Below are 18,843 nucleotides of genomic sequence, written 5' to 3' on the forward strand. Positions count from 1 at the left end.
CATTTTCGCAATTTTAACATATTTCTAAAATACAAAGGGGAACCTTGGAGCAGAATCGGAGCAACTTGCGATATGCGATAAGACCCGGACTCGAAAGGGTTCGGGAAGGGAAATATATAATATTTGAAGTCTGTCATGAGCCATTTTTAATGTATTTCCAATGTTTTGATGCATCTCTAAAAAACAAAGGGAACATGCCATTTGCGACTTGCAATAGCGATAAGGACGAACCCGATAGAGAAATAGATAGTGTTTATGGACTTTTGAAGTCCAAAATAAACAGAGCTTGGCGGGATTTCACAGTGTTGCAGCATTTTTTCTGTATAAAACAGAAAACAGTCATTGTTAGTATTTGAAAGGATTTCAAAGGCTCGAAGACCCATTCCATCACTGAACAGAGGCCGGGAGACAAATGGCTGGAAGGGGAAAAGCAACAGTGCAACACAGCCGAACCAACAGCAATGATCATGGAGCATCACTGACACGAGCGAGCTACCTGACAGCAAGGCAAAATTACCAGAAATTGGTTACCGCTGTTAGAAAAAAAAACCTTCGAGCTCACGCGTGTTTAGTCATGGCATTAAACAATTAAAAAGACAGAGGGGATAGATTAAGACACCCCGAGCCTTTGAGAGCTTGGGGGCATTGTAAAAGCCTATAAATGGCTGAAAGTTAGAAGGATGAAGGGTTCAACTTTTGGAGACTGTGGATACTCTGCTACTCTAACTTCTCATTTTCATTCCAGCGAGATAAGCTTCTTTTGTTGTTACATGTTCAATTCCCATTTTCTTTTCTGTTCTAAGCTTGCACTTGAATGTGTTATTCATGTTTTCTTTTGTGTCGAATGCCAGATAACTGTCATCTTATCTCTGCATTGATAAATTAGATTTGTAAGCCTCATTTGCTTTCTGTAGCTAGCCATTCATATGTGTTTATGTATGGATCTGTTGGTACAGTCAGTATTCTCCATTTATCCATTGAATCTATAATCTATTGAGCATTAGTGGTTGAAAGCCTTGTCTAGCTGAGGGTGTTCATGCATGTTTTGAGTGAAATAGAGTTGAAATGGTCATCTGACTTGATCCAAACCATCATCCATTCCAATAGTTCCGAGAACAATATTGAAGATATATGTTTCCAGGCATCTCCGAGCTACAACCTAGGAGAGCTTCCTGGAGTGATAACAAGACCCCGCGATGCTCTACTATGATTATCAAAGTTGTATCAAACTCTCTCTGAATCTAGTGTCCCATTACAAGTCCAAGCACATAAAAATTAGAGACCACTTCATTCGAGGAAAGATTCAAAACGGCGCAGTGAAGCTTCAGTATGTACCCACAAATCAGAAAGTTGATATTCCGACCAAGCCCTTAGCAAAAGGAAAGTTTGAAGCATTCAGAGACAAATTTGGGTTGCTGAAGAATTTCTTCTTCACTAAGAGAGATTGTTGAGAACTATAGCTTGGATAGGAACTTCCACACATATTCAATGTGAACATGTGAGAAGTAATTTGAGATATTTTACAAGAAGATAATTTTGAAAAATAATTATACTTTTGGAAAAGTAATTTTATTTTGTAATTCACTTTACTTAATAGTGAAAATATCATTTTTAATAGTTGAGTCTAAAATTGTACTTCAACCAGAAGTAATCTTAAAAATAGGTTCTCCACTAAACTATAAAGACAAGGCAAGATAGAGGCTACTACACACACCTTAGCAATTGAGCGAGAGATAGAGAGAGCAGGCAGTCACGGAAAAGGTATTCTCAAACAACATGTAGTATGGGACAATGATTTGTACAATTCTATATATTCTTAAAAATAAGTCCATATGTGTCCATATAGACGTACGAACAGACCATACAAGCTGTCATGCAAGTTGTACAATAGTGTTCCTATTATTTATGGGTGTCTTAGCAGACTGTACAAGCTCAGTGGTGTGTTTTTTTGTATCCGAGCATACTGCTTTTCCTGGGCAGCGTGTGGAGGTTTCCTGGTAAGATTTTCTGACAGAATGAAAATCAGATTTGAAAGAGTAATTATCTGTGTGAGAAGTTTATTTTTTATGCTTCTGCTACATTTTCCAGCCATCTTTGTGATTGATGCATACTCAGATTTTTATTTCTGTAATCGAGTAAATTCAAGATTTGATTTATTTAATAAAGAAGCATATGACAATAGTCACATAGGGGTTGGAATTTACAAGCAATTGTCATCCTCTAAAACACTGCATTAAAATAATTGATCATGAAAACTCTTACAAGGCAACATGTTCCTCCAACATAATGCATTAGATGTTTTTCTACATTGATAACCACTTTCAAAAATTGCATTTACAGATTTTAAACTAGCGTAGATTCATTTTAACTGCAGATCTACTAAGCGGCAAGAGGGATCAAATCCCTTTTCACTCTAAAAGTGATTTGCATATCAAAAGATTTGATCCCTCTTGTTGTTTGGTAGATCCAGAGTTCCTATGGATCTAGGCTGGTTTAATTTCCCCTTTTAAATAGGCTATATTCCACACAAATAACATGGGTCAATATCAAGGTTCTCAATACCATGGGCCATTTTTATTTCTATTATTATTTTATTTTTATAGGGTTATTTTATTTTTACCAAGTTAAAACATTTACGTGACATTACATGAATCTTTTTATTTAATTTAATTTTTATTTTTATGTAATTTGACTTGGTCAAAATGTTAAACATCACATTACAACACAACATCTCTATCATACCGGGCTGGAGAGAGGACTGGAGAGCACCTCTCAGTAATTATAACTCAAACTGCATTTTTTTATGGACAATCTTTCCTCAACACCAACTTTCATTAGATTGAGAGCAAAAGGAATGCATGTTTCTCAAACCTTACAAATGGCTGCATTCATCCATTTGCAAACATCAATTACTTACAGTTGTAGACTCCCGGCAAATATCTTTTACAAGTCTGAATGAATCATCAAGGCAAATCTTCTTGATGATTCTTCCCAGAAGACTGTTCCATGTACCCATGCGAGGAACAAATCCCTGCTTCAGCATTTGTTCAAGAATTTGAACAGCATCATCCACTAGGCCTTCATTACAAAGACCAGCAATTAATGTTTTGTAAGAGGAGAAACTCGGAAAACAACGATTCAAAAGCATCCGATGCATAATGGCCTTTGCCTCAGTAAACATTTGATTATGCAAGATGCCATAAAGGACAGCATGGTAGGATCCTGAAGTTGGATTATGTCCCTTAGACTCCATACTGTCCAAGAGTTCGACAGCCTCCTTAATTTTTCCTTGCTTGCTAAGACAAGAAATCACGATGTTGAAAGTCACAGTATCTGGATGGCAACCATCTTTGGTCATGTTTTCAAAAAGATCTAAGGCCTCCTGCGCTTTTCCAGCTTTGCAAAGATGATCCATCAGCGTTCCATATGTGATTTCATTAGCAGAACATCCTTGTTTGTTCATTTCAAATAGCAGGGAATATGCAGCATCCACCTTGCCCAACCGACAAAGAGCTTTAATAAGAATGTTGAAAGAGCAGGCATCCGGAGATACAGCCATCTCAGGAGCCCTTAAGTACAACTTATGAACCATTTCAAATTGTTTAGCACAAACAAGAATGTTAAGGACGAAATTAAAAGTCCTCACTGTAGGCCAGCATTCGAAATCACGCATTCCAAAGAGTATTCTAAGCCCTTTATTATGATTGCCAGCTTTATGTGCAAATATTTTGATCAAGTTAAAGAAGAAATCATCAGTGCATTTGCAATGTTCCCTCTTCATTCGTTCAAGCAGCAATTCAATACTATCAAACTGACCTACATAAGCAAGCTTGTTAATGACTGCACTGTAGACAGCCTCACTAGGGACATAGTCTGACCGTTGTGCAGCTCTGTTGAAGATGCGAAGTGCCAATTGAGGATCCTTGATAGGTTGTAATAGCTTCACAATCTCAGTTGATGTAAGCCAGTCTCTGTGTTTTAGTTTCTTTGCATAAATGCCCAAATCTTCATCATCTTTGTCCACTGCTCTATTTGAAATTGTGGCAGTAGTGGTCAGATTGCAAGCAGACTTCAAGGATGCCCAAATATGGAATTCTGACCATTGAAGGGACTTCCTACACATCCATTCAACCGAAATAACAACTCTTCTTCCTTCCATCGTATTGTTTTACTCCTTCCTGTGTTCACATTGTTAGCACTGCCGCTACTCAGATACTCAAATATCACGGATACTCCTTTTCTCCCAAAATGACATTAAACAAAATAATGGGATCATAGAAACAAAAAGTCAAAAAAATCAGGAATGCGTTATTTAACAGGGAACACACTACCAGGAAGTTAGGCAGACAAACATATAGAGCAATCTACACATCACGAGTATCATGAATGCCAACTAGGTTAGTGCACCAACTATTACAAATAGAGATCACAGCAAAAATGGCCACATTCATAGCACACCTACCATATATGGCAGAAACATTGTGCATTAAGTGCAGGAACTTGCAAAAGAGGACTAAGTGAAGTTACATCCAATCTCTACAACAGTCACATGCATAGAGATAGGAAAATCAATTGTAGTAGATTTTGTGGAGAAGATCTATGTGCAAGTAAAGCCACAACCTTGGCAATTGATAAAGCCAAGGATGATCAGGCTATTCAGGTCATTATGATCATTAATGGTTGCAAAACCTCTTAGAGGAGTGGACCTGAATGAGACGTTCAACATTATGGCCCCCCATGTTTCAATTGAGAATGGTCAATCAAAGTACAGTGAACCCTAAGAACTAGCCAAGGAAGTTCACATAGCAAGGAAAATATATCTTTGTTGATTTTGTAGTAATTCCCATCTACCCAGGAGCTTCAGCTCATACAGCTTTAACAGGACATCCATGGTTAAGACAAGTTTGAGCTACACAAAATCAAGGGAAAAAAACTGCCTGAAAAACAAAATGGTATTATTAACTGACTAAAAAAAGCATGCAATGAGCAAGAAGTTGGCACAATCACGTTTGAACGTAGTTAATTCAGAAAGTCAGAAATAGAATCAACCAGTTCAGATGGTTGTCCGAAGATGATAGATGGAGTTCAACACTTGGAAGAATCTTTAAAAAATGAGGTGAAGCCGAATAGTTGGCTTCTACAGTGGCAGATGGTAGAATACAAATAGTTTGCTCCGTCATGTTTTACTGTAACTTTGTGAGAATGAATATACAAAGAGCAGGGAAAAGGATACTGAGGTGAAAACTAGCAAAAGTTTGATGCAAAAATGAAGGGAACATTGGCAGGAGAACATCTGGCCCAATGCAGGGCACTCTATGGAGTACACTTTTAAAGAGTTTGGGACTGAAAAGCAAAAGGTAGAACATGATTCCCCTTCCCCCTTTTCACAAATTGATGAAAGAGTGGAAAGAGAAATGGGTCTAGAAAAAGTGTTCGCACATAAACTTCCAAATATAAAGGAATTCTGAATTTCTTATCCAAAACTATTGTAGACTAAGGTAAACTTGGCAATAAAAGAGGAGCCACAAAAGATCCTTGTGAAGGCAGAAGTAGTTGGACTTCAGAAATGAAGGCAGTGATGAAGATCTTCATGAATTTGGACTTCAGAAATGAAGGCAGTGATGAAGATCTTCATAAATACAAGGATCCAAGGATGAATTTTCTTAGGCTTTTCAAGATTTGTAGAGTGGCATACAAGATTTGTGTGAATAAGATTGACCTTGACCCAGGGCACAAGCAGAAAAATTGCAACAATACAATTACAGAACTAATCCCATATTTGTTTATCAAGTAGAAAAGTAAACTTATAGGATGTTGGACATCGGCATCATTTGGTTGCTAAGAATAAAAACGGAAAATAAGAACTTGTGTAGAGTTTAGAAAGTTGAATGTAGTCAACAAAAACAGATCTTTTTTCCAAATCCTTTAACCGATACAATTTTTGAATTAGCAAGCCATGATATATACGAGTATTCAAGATACAACTAAATTAATTGCAAAAGATATTTGACATGAGAGAAACTTTTGTTATGGAATAAAACCTCAATAAATACCACTTGGACTTTGTAAGATACTGACAAGATTCTAGAGAGTCATCATACATGTATTTGGAAAGGTTGCCACCAGCAATCTGTGGATATATTTAGATGGTTGGTCAACCATTGGGTCCATGGAAGCATGCGTAGAGTGTTTGGATCTAAATCCAGAAAATGCATTTTCCTCACAACTAGTGTAAAACTACTAGGATATGTTGTGAGCTATAGGGGCTAACCACTGATCTTGACAAAAAAAGGTTATTGCAAATCCAAAACTACCTTGGGATGTAGATGGATTTGAAACCTTTCTCGGTAATGTTGGTTATCGTAGAATTCATTAAGAACTTTGTGAAAATCAATAATCCATTAGATAAACGAGTTACATTTTACTGGTGGGAGCTCAATAGAGACCCTTTGGAAACCTCAAATATAGATCAATAAATGCTTTGACATTAGCTTTTGAAATTGAGAATTCCACATTGATGTAGAGATGCATTTTAATCTTCCAAAGCTTATAGGATGCACTTTGGGACAGAAGAAGCTATGTAAGTTGGATTATCTAATATATCTTGTAAGCAGAAGGTTATGTTAAAATTGGCAACTAGGGCCAAATTCCACCTTGGGACAGCTCATTTGATGGAGATGATGATTGCATTAGATTACTCTTTTCGAGAGGTCCAAGATTGATATAAAGATCATCTCATTCGGTCAAGCAGAAGAGTGATTTTGAATTTATGCCCACACGTGCAAATTGTTCAGGTCGGCCACATCATCATGTAGGCTCAAGAAGCCCAATGGATGTGTCTCTTGACCCACAACAAATTGTATAAATATAAGAGACCTCACACCTCATTTGGCATCATCATCACTCACACAATCTTCTTTCTCTTCATCTGATTGGTTCATACAACATTAGGCAGCCTCTCTCTCTCACATGTGTGGCAAGGAGGGCGCGTTTTCTGGGTCAGATTGCAGACCAAAATTTCAGAGTTCTGTGACAAGTTTGACCAGTGTTGACCGAGGGCTTGTTGACCAAGTTTGACTGTGTTTTTGGGGTCAAAAGTTTGATCTTTTTAGGCCGCATTTTTGGGCACAGAAATCGAGGAATTCTGGACAGTTTGACCAGCGTTGACTTCAGGGTTGACAGCAGTTTGACCACAGAAAAATTACAGCAGTTTTCTTCTCTTTTGACCAAGTTTGACCGAGCTGTTTAGGGTTGACTTTGACCTCCTGATCAAGCCGAGTTTGACTGACGAAGACCAAGCTGCTTTGAGGATGATTTGTTGCTGTTTTGACCAGCATTGACTTTTTGGTTAGGGCTGAAGTTTGACTGCAGAAATTTACAGGGTTGTTTTGACTTTGAATTGGGCAAGTCAATTTGACTTTTGTACTCTCTCTCTGTTGAACTTTTGATATAATAATAAGAAGAATTGATCAAAGGGTTTTCCCCACATTGGGGTTTTTCCCTGGCATCCGCCAAATCTGGTGTCCTCTTGTCTTGGCTTATCTTCTGCATTTTGTTTCATGTTCTATCTGCTTTTACTGTCAATGTGATTATTGTGATTGCTATTGGAAATTGTTATTAGGCTACTAAGGAACATTGAAGTAAATTGTGCTAAGCATAGAACATACCATTGTTAACTAAAATTAACATGGTATCAGAGCCCAGGTGAAGACAAAGCCCAAGCAAGAGTGAGAAAAGCAATCACTAAGGAAAGTTGTTGGACAAGAATATTGGTCTATCTTCAATGACGACTACATCATACTTCAAATCCGAGGACAAGCTTAGGGACAAATCCGACTATCATGCATGGAAGATGACTTTGGATTTGACTTTGGAAGAAAATGATGCTATGAACTAAGTAAAGGGAAGAGTGGTGGAGCCTCCTTCAAATGCACCTGCTACTACAAAAACAAAGTACAAGAAAGGTGAGGTCAAAGCCAAGAAAATTATTGTAGACTCCATTCAAAAGCATTTGGTTGCCTATATTTCCAATTCGGAAACATCTAAGGAGATGTATGATAAGTTGGTTGGGATGTTCAAAGTAAACAAAGAAAATCAAATCCTCTTTCTTAAGAACAAGTTGAAAGACATCAAGATGGATAGAGGAGAGTCTATTCAATCCTACTTCATGAGGATTACCGAAATCAAGAATGACCTTCTATCTATTGGAGAAGTTGTTGGTGACAAGGATCTCACTCTCATTGCACTTGGAGGTCTTACAAGAGCATGGGATGTGTTTAACACGACCATCCTCAACAATGACAGGATTCTGGGTTTTGATGAATTATTGGCTAGATGCACTCAAGAAGAAATAAAGATAATGGAAAGAGATAAGCCTTAAAATGGAAATGATCCTACTGCTTTCTCCACTCATGCTAAGAGGAAGAACAATGCTGGTCCAAGGAAACAAGGTCAAGGATTTAAGTTGGGATTCAAAGAAGGAAGAAAAGGAAGATGTTACAATTGCAACAGGTTTGGCAAATATGCTAGAGAGTGTCCTCACAAGAAGGATACTCCAAGGGATTACGACAACAATAACCACAACAACTACAAAGAAAATGGCAATCAAAGGAACAACAAGTTCAACAATAAAGGAAAGAGGAATGCTCCCACTACTCAATATGGAAATGGTCGACCTCCCAAAAGATCAACAAATTCCAGGTATGAGGAAAGAAATGTTGTAGAAAAACAAAAGGAATTTTATCTTATTTTCGCTTTATCTACTGCCTCTCCTTTGGATACATTGGATCATTGGTTGATTGATAGTGGAGCCTCAAGGCACTTCACTGGGTACAAAGAGGCCCTCTCAAATTTGGTTGAAAAGAAGACTAACTTGGAAATCATACTTGGAGATAATGCCACGTATCCCATGAAAGGAATAGGTATTGTCACTCTTCACTTGAATCAAGGTCAAACCATTCATCTACAAGAAGTATTGTATGTGCCCGATTTGAAGAAGAACCTGGTATCTATTTCTGCGATGGAAGATAAAGGCTTCAAGGTAGCATTCATTGATGGAAAGGTACGTCTTTGGCAAAGAAACCCTAAAGATGCATTTACACTTGGATTTAGGGTTGATGGTCTTTATCAAGTTGGAGGAAGTCCTTTGGGAGCCATGTCTTGTGACACTTCTCTTCAATCCGAATTATGGCACCGAAGATTTTCCCACCTTCATTACAAAGCCTTACCTAGGGTAAGGAAGATGGTCACAGGTATGCCCGATTTCAACATGAATCATGAAGGTGTTTGTCAGGGTTGTGCAGCTGGGAAACTTACAAGGGGACCATTCCCTTCAAGTGAAAGTCAAACTTTTGATATTCTTCAACTGGTCCATTTTGACCTATCTAGTATGTTGCCCGTAACATCATTAGGAGGATACTTATATTATGCTATCTTTGTGGATGACTTCTCTCGCAAAACATGGATCTATTTCTTGAAGAAGAAGGATGAAGTGTTCAAATGGTTCCGTTCTTTCAAAGCCTTGGTGGAGAATCAAACAGGGAAGAAGATCAAAATATTGAGGACCGACAATGGAACCGAATATGAATAAAATGAATTCAATGAATTTTGCAGAGAGGTTGGCATTAAGAGGGAGACAACCGTTGCATACACTCTTGAGCAAAATGGAGTTGCTGAAAGAAAGAATCGAATGATCATGGAAGCCACCCATGCCATGCTTCATGATCTAGGTCTACCGAAGTTCTTATGGGGAGAAGCTACAAATACTGTCGTATATGTTCAAAATAGGTGTCCACATCAAGCATTGAATTTCAAGACACCCGAAGAAGTTTTCACTAGTAAGAAACCTGATGTTTCTCATTTTAGAATATTTGGTTGTCCTGTGTATTTTCATGTGCCTAAAGAAGAAAGAAACAAGTTGGGAGCATGCGGGAAGAAAGGAACATTTGTGGGCTACAATGAAAATTCAAAGGCATATAGAATCTATGTGCCTGGTCAACGAGATGTGGAAGTAAGTCATGATGTTACATTCGATGAAGACACTGCTCTTGGGAAAGCCAGAGACCTCCCCATTCTAGGAAAAGAGAATGATGATGCTACAAGAAAGCAAGATGAACCTCCGTCTGATGGATCCCACTGATCCACCTCTTGGTGATCCCTCTTCCTCAAGAAAAAGACCTTTGTGGCTCAAAGACACTCTCGAAGATGTTCAAAAGCATATTGCTCCAAGAGACACATTTCATGAAAGTAAGAAGCCCAACAGGTATCAAGGGTACCTTGTTGCTATGAGTACTATTGTTCAATCTGAGCCTTGTATGTTTGAAGAAGTCGTGAAACACCAAGTATGGAAGGATGCGATGAATGAGGAGTACGAATCCATCATGAAGAATGATGTCTGGGATGTGGTTCCTAGACCCAAGGACAAGTTTGTGGTCACTTCTAAATGGCTTTACAAAATCAAACATGGAGCTGATGGGAGTGCTGAAAAATACAAGGCCAAATTCGTTGCTCAAGGCTTCTCTCAAAAGGAAGGAGTGGACTATGATGAGATATTTGCACTAGTTGCCCGATATACCACTATCCATTCGATTATTGCTCTTGCTGCCTCTCAAGGATGGAGCCTACACCAAATGGATGTGAAGACTACTTTCTTGCATGGCTCGCTTAAGGAGGAAGTCTACTTGGAACAAACTGAGGGGTTCAAAGTACAGGATCGAACGTGTATGCAAATTGAAGAAATCCCTCTACGAATTGAAGCAAGTCCCCAGGGCTTGGTATGAGAGGATTGATAGCTATCTTATGAAGCTAGGATTTACAAGGAGCGACGTTGACCCTAACCTATATTTCAAAGTTAAAAATGGCATGCCTCTCATTCAGGTCCTTTATGTGAATGATCTCTTTCTGACAGGTGTAGACCCTCTCATTTATCAATGCCAGAGGAAGTTGGCTTCCGAGTTCAAGATGAAGGACCTAGCACTGATGCACTACTTCCTAGGCCTGGAGGTATGGCAAAAGCCAGGTGAGATTTTCTTTTCTCAAGGAAAATACATTGTGACGCTGCGCGAAAGATGTGGGATGGTGGATTGCAAGTTTGTGTCTAATCCGATGGAACTCAACTTCAAGAAGCTATGTGCCCAAATTGACAAATCCTTCCGAATATAGACAACTTGTGAGAGCCCGGATGTTCTTGGTGTACTCTCATCCTGACATATGCTTCGTTGTGAATACGTTGAGTCAATTTATGGTCGAGCCTCATCACATACACTGGATTGCTGCTAAGAATCTCTTGAGATATCTCAGGGCACAATCTATTATGGACTGAGATACACTGTCGGGAATTCGAGGGTGCATGGATATACAGATGCTGACTGGGCTAGCAGTGTGGTGGACTATAAGAGCACATCTGGATGTTGCTTCTCATTAGGGTTTGCTTCAATTTCTTGGATGAGCAGGAAGCAGAAATCAGTTGCACTAAGCACCACCGAGGTTGAATTCATTGCAGTTAGTAGGACTTGTTGTGAAGTTGTTTGGTTGAGGAAGCTCTTCAGTGAGCGATTTGAGCACATGTTGAATACCATTGTAATCTTCTGCGACAACCAGAGTGGGATTCGCCTTTCAAAGAATCCCATGTTCCACGACCGCTCCAAGCACATTGATATCAAGTACCACTTTATCCGGGATATGGTACAACGAGGAGCAATAAGGCTCCAACACATTAGCACTGATGAGCAGGTCACAAATGTCCTCACGAAGCCTTTGGGGAAGGTCAAATTCTTAGCCTTCCGAGAGAGACTTGGAGTCACAAAAAGACACTCCCGTGAGGGTCTCGCTTGAGTTGAACACTGAGCTCTGAGAGCTCCTAGGGGCTTGCGGTACTTCTTGGAGCTATGAGTGATCATAGGGTGAGTGGTTCACCTTCCCCTATGTGGTGCACTGTGTACAGGGTGAATGGTTCACCATCCCCTATGATACTCCATGGTGACATGTGTGTAGGGTGAGTGGTTCACCTTCCCCTACGAGCCACGTGTGTAGGGTGAGTGGTTCACCTTCCCCTATGATTGACATATGCATAGGATGAGTGGTTCACCTTCTCCTGCTGATGCCCCAGCATACATCCTAACCATGTAGTTCAGGACTCATGGGAAGTACCTCTAATCTGGCCAATGTGTTGGGAAACATGGATAGGGACCATAGCACTACCCAATGGATGCATCGTGTATTGTTGTACTCCCTATTTCTAGGATGCATGGTGTTCAACAACTTGATCTGGGATCATTTGAGGTTCTACCTCTGGACCGACTTTTGTCAGTGGAGAGTGGTGAGGTCTTGTGACTCACTCTCGATCAATTCTTCTTCATTATTACTTCATAGTTCAGCAAAGCAGAGATCAGATGACAGAGATGACGACAGGATGGCATGATGATCAATGACGACAAATGGATTAGCAAGTGGAATTCTCCCTGGTTGAGAGGGAGTGTTAAAATTGGCAACTAGGGCCAAATTCCACCTTGGGACAACTCATTTGATGGAGATGATGATTGCATTAGATTCTTCTTTTCGAGAGGACCAAGATTGATGTAAAGATCATCTCATTCAGTCAAACAGAAGTGAGATTTTGAATTTATGCCCACATATGTGCAAATTGTTCAGGTCAAGCTCAAGAAGCCCAATGGATGTGTCTCTTCACCCACAATGAATTGTATAAATAAAAGAGACTTCACACCTCATTTGGCATCATCATCACTCACACATTCTTCTCTCTCTTCATCGAATTGGTTCGTACAACATTGGGTAGCCTCTCTCTCTCACACACGTGTGGCAAGGAGGACGAGTTTTCTGGGTTAAATTGCAAACCGAAATTTCAGAGTTTTGTGACAGTTTTGACCAGTGTTGACCGAGGGCTTGTTGACCAAGTTTGATTGCATTTTGGGGTCAAAAGTTTGATCTTTTTAGGCCGCATTTCTAGGCATAGAAATCGAGGAATTCTGGACAGTTTGACCAACGTTGACTTCAGGGTTAACAGTAGTTTGACCGCAAAAAAATTACATCAATTTTCTCTCTCCTTTGACCAAGTTGTTTTGGGTTGACTTTGACTTCCTGATCAAGCCGAGTTTGACTAAGGAAGACCAAGTTGCTTTGAGGATGATTTGTTGTTGTTTTGACCAGCGTTGACTTTCTAGTTAGGGCTGAAGTTTGACTACAGTTGATTGCAGAAATTTATAGGGTTGTTTTGACTTTGAATTGGGCAAGTCAATTTGACTTTTGTACTCTCTCTTTGTTGAACTTTTGATATAATAATAAGAAGAATTGATCAAACGGTTTTCCCCACATTGGGGTTTTTCCCTGGCATTCACCAAATCTGGTGTCCTCTTGTCTTCTGCATTTTGTTTCATGTTCTATCTGCTTTTACTGTCAATGTGATTATTGTGATTGCTATTGGAAATTAGAAATTGTTATTGGGCTACTAAGGAACATTGAAGTAAATTGTGCTAAGTATAGAACATGCAATTGTTAACTAAAATTAACAGCTTAACAAAGAATAATGTAACTATAATCCAACAGAACAAGAAGGCTTGTGCATGATTTATGCAATTCAAAAGTTTTGGCATTATTTGTTGGCAAATTTATTTATGTTTCATGTGGATCATTATTAGATAATAAAACATTAGGATCTGAATATTATGAACTCCACACTATCCATTAAGGATAAACAAATACACTCTCAAAAGAAAAAATACATCAAGCACAATGTCATTGTGTACAAAGGGTTAAAGACCCTTATATAGAGATATATAGTGTTGTGATATATATATATATAAGCCTTAAGTCAAGATTACATCACATCAGCCCTTAAGTTTGACCTAGGGGCAAGGAACAGACATTATGATAACCCCTAACACCAACACCCCCACTTTCTTAGTGGAGACCCCTTTGGAGGGGCTTGTGCACCTTTTCCATGGAGGATGTTGCCCTTGGAGCCATGACGTTAGCCTTCCAGACCTTGGATGTGCGACGTATGCCCCCTTCCTGCGTGACATCATGAGATGATGGCCCACTTCATGCAATATATTTTTCTTCTTGATGATGGAGCACCTTCCTTGGACCATGGAGATGGCTTGATGATGATTTTCACCTTTTGAGGTGCCATTGCACTTATACTTGAGAGAGGGGCTCAAATAGAGCATGATGCCACCTTCATTAGCCTTACTATTCTCATATGTGGGCTAATTAGAGGCATTTTATTATGTTTTTAAATTGAGATGGCTATTGTGTGGGTCAACATGTGATCCGATCACCTTTATTTGTGGATTACTTGTATTGTGGTGCATTTTGATGCCTTTTTGAGAAAATTTGGAGGCTGAATTCCTCCATTTGGACCTCAATCATTCATTTCTCTTATAACAAGTCAACTTCTTTGACTATTGCGCAATGGAGGCTTAGTCGAGCTTACTAGGCCTAGGGGTCCTCTTCTTGTGTGGATTGAGCTCTTCTCAAAGGATATTCATGGTGAATCTTAGATCTTGCATGCATTGTAAGTTGGTTTATTTGTTATGTTTGAATATATTCATGGGAATTATTGCTACTCTTGTTGAGTAGGTTAATTTAACATTTGTGTGCATGTCCATTATTAAATTTGACCTCAATTTCTAAAGATTTGAGGAAAATCCCTTGGATAGGGTGATAGGGAGGGGACAGTTGGGGGGGCACGTGGCCACTGCCCAACCAAGCATTACAGTTGGTAGGCATGGCACAGTGCCCCCTGCCCCCACTTAAATATGCTTAATAAGGTCATCATGGGGGCACTCAACTCAAGGCACAGGGAGTTCTATGAATTGATCTAGTCTTTAATTTGCAGTCACTCAACCATCAACTCAAAGTTGAACAACAACGGGAAGAGTTGGGAGGCACCATGCTACAAGACCAGTAGCATTTATTGCACTACAAGGCAACTGCACCATGCATGTAAAGAAATGAAGACCCTGTGCACAAACAACTCATTGCCTGAGTTGGGAAGCATTTTGTAGTGACCTAGGGTAATTTTTTATTTTCCCTTAGGGTCTCCAATTTAGGTTAGAGCTTCCAATAGAAAAGAAATAGATATTCATGCACTTGTATGACAGCAGATATTCCTTCACACCATAAACAGATTATTTAACAACTATACTAGACATGTAGGAATAACAACAATATGATATTTTCAATTCCACCACAAACAAGATTGATTGTCCAATTAATTAGAGCTATATACAACCAATACAATATTGTAGCAACTTACCAAGTGTAGATAAATCAATCAATAATTTGACAAAATTCAACTAGCAAGTTATTTACCCTATTATTCTACAAAACCTGACAAGTATGTTGACTGAGAGGACCATAAGTTTGGGTGTTTGCAACTCAGGACTCTCTGTAATAGTGTGTAACCTAGGAGGGTCGAATGTCAACTCTAAATAGATAGAGCTTCTTACTATTATCTTCGTTAGCTCATAATTGTGTATCCCTGTGAAGGGTTGAATCTCCTAAATAGAGCGGATCTTAGAACCCACAAAACTGACTTAAATGGCCATCAACCCTACCGCAGAATGCCAAAATTGTAGATGCAGCCCTCGGCCCTGCAGTCTTTTGGTCCAGATTACTTGAACACTATCATCTACCCAAAAAAACACTGAAATTGTCCTTAGAGATGTTCAAATTTTTCCTCAGGAAACCACCGAATCTCTTCCTCAAAGATGTCTGAATTTCTTCCTCATAAATGCCACAAATTCGGTTGCTTTTCCAGATAGATGAATCCCACGATTTCCAGATCAAAACAGAAAGGTAAAGAGAATTTTACTAACTAGGGTGGAATCTTTCACCACCAAAATTAGTAGAGGAAAAGGGGTCTTAAAACCCTCAAAGCCACAGCTCAAGAAAACAAATGTATTTGATCCAATTCGATGATGATCATTTGATTCCAACTCTCCTCTATTTATAGATTTCTTCATGGGCTTCCAAATGTGAGGGGTTGTGGATGCAACCCCCAATTTTGGGTTTTTTTGCCCCAGCCGACCCAACATTTACACAATGTTGCCCCAACATTGGAAAAATTGGGTTTTATCCCTTTATCAAGACTATAGCCTACAGGGTTGGATAGGCTATTTTATCCCCCTTTAATCAATCAATTGGAAGAGGACATTACAGTCCCCCCTTCACGAAATTACTTGCCCTCGAGCAATTGCAAGTTCAGAAGCTGCAAATTTGTCCTCCTAATTTCGAGAATAAGGACCTCTCAAATGATTCATATCTCTTCTTTTGATCACTTCCAATCCATCCATCTTCATTCAAACAAGTGATGTAATAGTCCCTGGCTCTTCTCCATATTCACTGCCACCATGAGTATTTGCAACTGCAAAAATCACCCTTAAATGTCTTGAAATGACTGTGCGACCCACACTAAAGTTTGGGGTGATGTTGATATTAAGGCCCAGATTAAGAGTGCCACCCTTTCCAAAATAGGGTAGGTCATATTGTGATTGCTATTGAGCAAATAATGCCCCAAAATACTCTTTTTGAAGTTCCAGCATATCAAACATAAGGTCCTCCAATATAATTACTTACCATGTAAGGATCACTCAAGCCTGCAGTCATTTGTGTAGGATATTCAGTTGCTGTCCTCTGTAAATACTGAAGATACAATGGTTCAGCTGACATTTTTAGTCCAGTTCTCATTTCCTTTATTTTTACATTTTGAATGTCGGCTGTCAGCATTGATTCTGAAAGAGCTGATAAATTTGAATTTGTCGTGGATTTCAAAGATTTGGAAAATCCACCAACTGCCCGTATGTTGCTCATATTTTCTCTAGTTGCTTTACCCTGAAAACCTGCTTTGGTGAAGTCATTTATAATCTTGGGGCTTGCAGATAATTTCTCAAAATTGTTCAATCTTGTGAGTGGGAAAGTTCTATCTGTTGATGATTTACCATTAAGTGCAACAAGGCCAGTAGATGAAACACTGTTACCAGTCTTGCTTGTCCCTGTGAATGCTGAAGGGTCAGTGGCCAAACCATTAGAAGAGACAAATTTTCCCTTTGAAGATTGCATATTTGTAGATGGGCTTGGGGAAGAAGCTCTTAATAAAGTTGAAGAATTATCATTGTCATGAAGATTACTGCTACTGCTCAATGGATTTGGAGATACAGTAGTCGATGTTTTTGCTTTCGTGATATTTAATGCTTTGAAGGAGTTCTCCTGAGAAAAGATGGGCTTTGCATTTGAAATTAAAGAGCCTGAATGTCCACTGGAAGCTTGAAAGGCCAACTTTTTCATTGGAGGTCCCACTTCAAAGCCCTCTGCCTGGCTTTTTGTAGACACTTGAGAGCTCCCTCTGCCTGGCTTTTTGTAGACACTTGAGAGCTCAAAGTATCTTTAATGGCTCTCTGTTTATCAGGTCCTAACTTCATTTTGTCCAATTTAGCTGAAAGCCTAGAGTGTGATGTACCATAGTTATGTTTCTTGTTGGTCAAGCATGCCGACTTCAACACTATTCTTGAGTTCGGATGTGTCTTAACTGTCTTGGTACTCGCATTCTGCTGCAACTTGCATCCTTCACACAACCAATCACCTTTAGGAACCTCATATAACATACTTGGAATGCAATAAATGTGTTCAACATCTTCATTACACAAGTTGCAGACCATGAGCATCTCTTCATAACCTATACCCCCACAAATATCACATACTTAAACATCGTCCCCCGCTGAAAGAGGTCCACAAGATGTTTCAAGGAGTGACTAGCATAAGAGTGATTCTTTTGAACAGTTGGCCATTTCAAAGGGATCAACATTTATGTTCACTTTATCATATGAAAATCTTCTTCCAATTTGATTTCTGCATCATGAAAAGTGTCTTACTTAGCAACTATTTTTACTAGCTCCCTGGGTTTTAGTTGAAGATCTGGGCCCACTTCAACAGGGGCATGGTTTATGTCATCTCCTGATTCAAAACATATACCTAGCACCCCTGATATGGCTTGAAACCCAGAAGAAAAAAAACTTCTAACACATTCAGCTCTATGATAATCTGGACCCTTTGGAAGAACTTCTGGCGGAACAGGTGCAACATCTTTAGCCTACTCCAGAGTACTAATGGGGTTTTTGTTGAAGAGATTTCTGTAGGCTTTGATCAACATGTCATGTTAATTTTTTTGAAACTCTGCAACTACTTAGATGAATCTACTGAAAAACAAGGCAACTAATTTCTGCAAACAAGTTTAACTTTCACCAAGATACAAAGTTCCTTAACATTCAACATGCAATGGAAAATAATCGAGATAAAAACACATGCACACAAAATTGACACACTTGTTTTACCCAGTAAACCCAAAAGGGAAAACCTGCTTTCTTTGTTGTGGTCTTTTATTGATTGTTCTTTGAGCAAATCGATTTATTACAATTCATGTTGCTAATGCAGCCAACAATTTGTCTCTCGGAAAGCGCTAGGCTTTTCCTCACTACTCTCACCTCTACAATTGTTCTCAGCCTGCCTTGATCGCTACTCTCGACCCCTAAGAAGAAGCTCTTGGCCTTGCTCTTGATCTCGGCCCAGCACAATTGATCTCTGCTGAAGATAGTCTCGACTTGCTCTATGAATCATGATCTCGTGCTCCACAATCCTTGCGCACTTTGGCTCCTAAATCCTTGCACACTTTTAGATCCTAAATACTTGCACACTTCAGGCTCCTAAATCCTTGCGCACAATTGATCCTCAACTGATGCAGAATCCACACAAAGAATGGTCTATTTTAATGTTTCTTCATCCTTCTCTTTCACAATAGAAATTGATGCATGGAAGGAGGCCTAGTTCAAT

At 39.2% G+C, this 18,843-nt stretch overlaps 1 protein-coding gene across 6 annotated transcripts in view; it reads right to left on the reverse strand.

Annotated features, from left to right (window-relative positions):
* Nucleotides 1–2,813: 2,813 nt before the first annotated feature.
* LOC149169766 (uncharacterized) overlaps nt 2,814–18,843 on the reverse strand; it is a 37,440-nt gene continuing 21,410 nt past the window's right edge. For all 6 annotated transcript variants that reach the window (XM_089428805.1, XM_089428811.1, XM_089428810.1 and 3 more), the window contains exon 2: nt 2,814–4,178. In XM_089428805.1, the coding sequence (XP_089284931.1) occupies nt 2,906–4,159 (1,254 nt within the window). In that variant the 5' untranslated portion in view covers nt 4,160–4,178 and the 3' untranslated portion in view covers nt 2,814–2,905. The remainder of the gene's footprint in view (nt 4,179–18,843) is intronic.

The sequence above is a fragment of the Pinus tabuliformis genome, chromosome 4_2 (genome assembly GCF_031772625.1).
Source record: "Pinus tabuliformis cultivar Carrire ecotype Pingquan chromosome 4_2, CPIR1, whole genome shotgun sequence".
In the NCBI taxonomy this organism is placed as follows: domain Eukaryota; kingdom Viridiplantae; phylum Streptophyta; class Pinopsida; order Pinales; family Pinaceae; genus Pinus; species Pinus tabuliformis.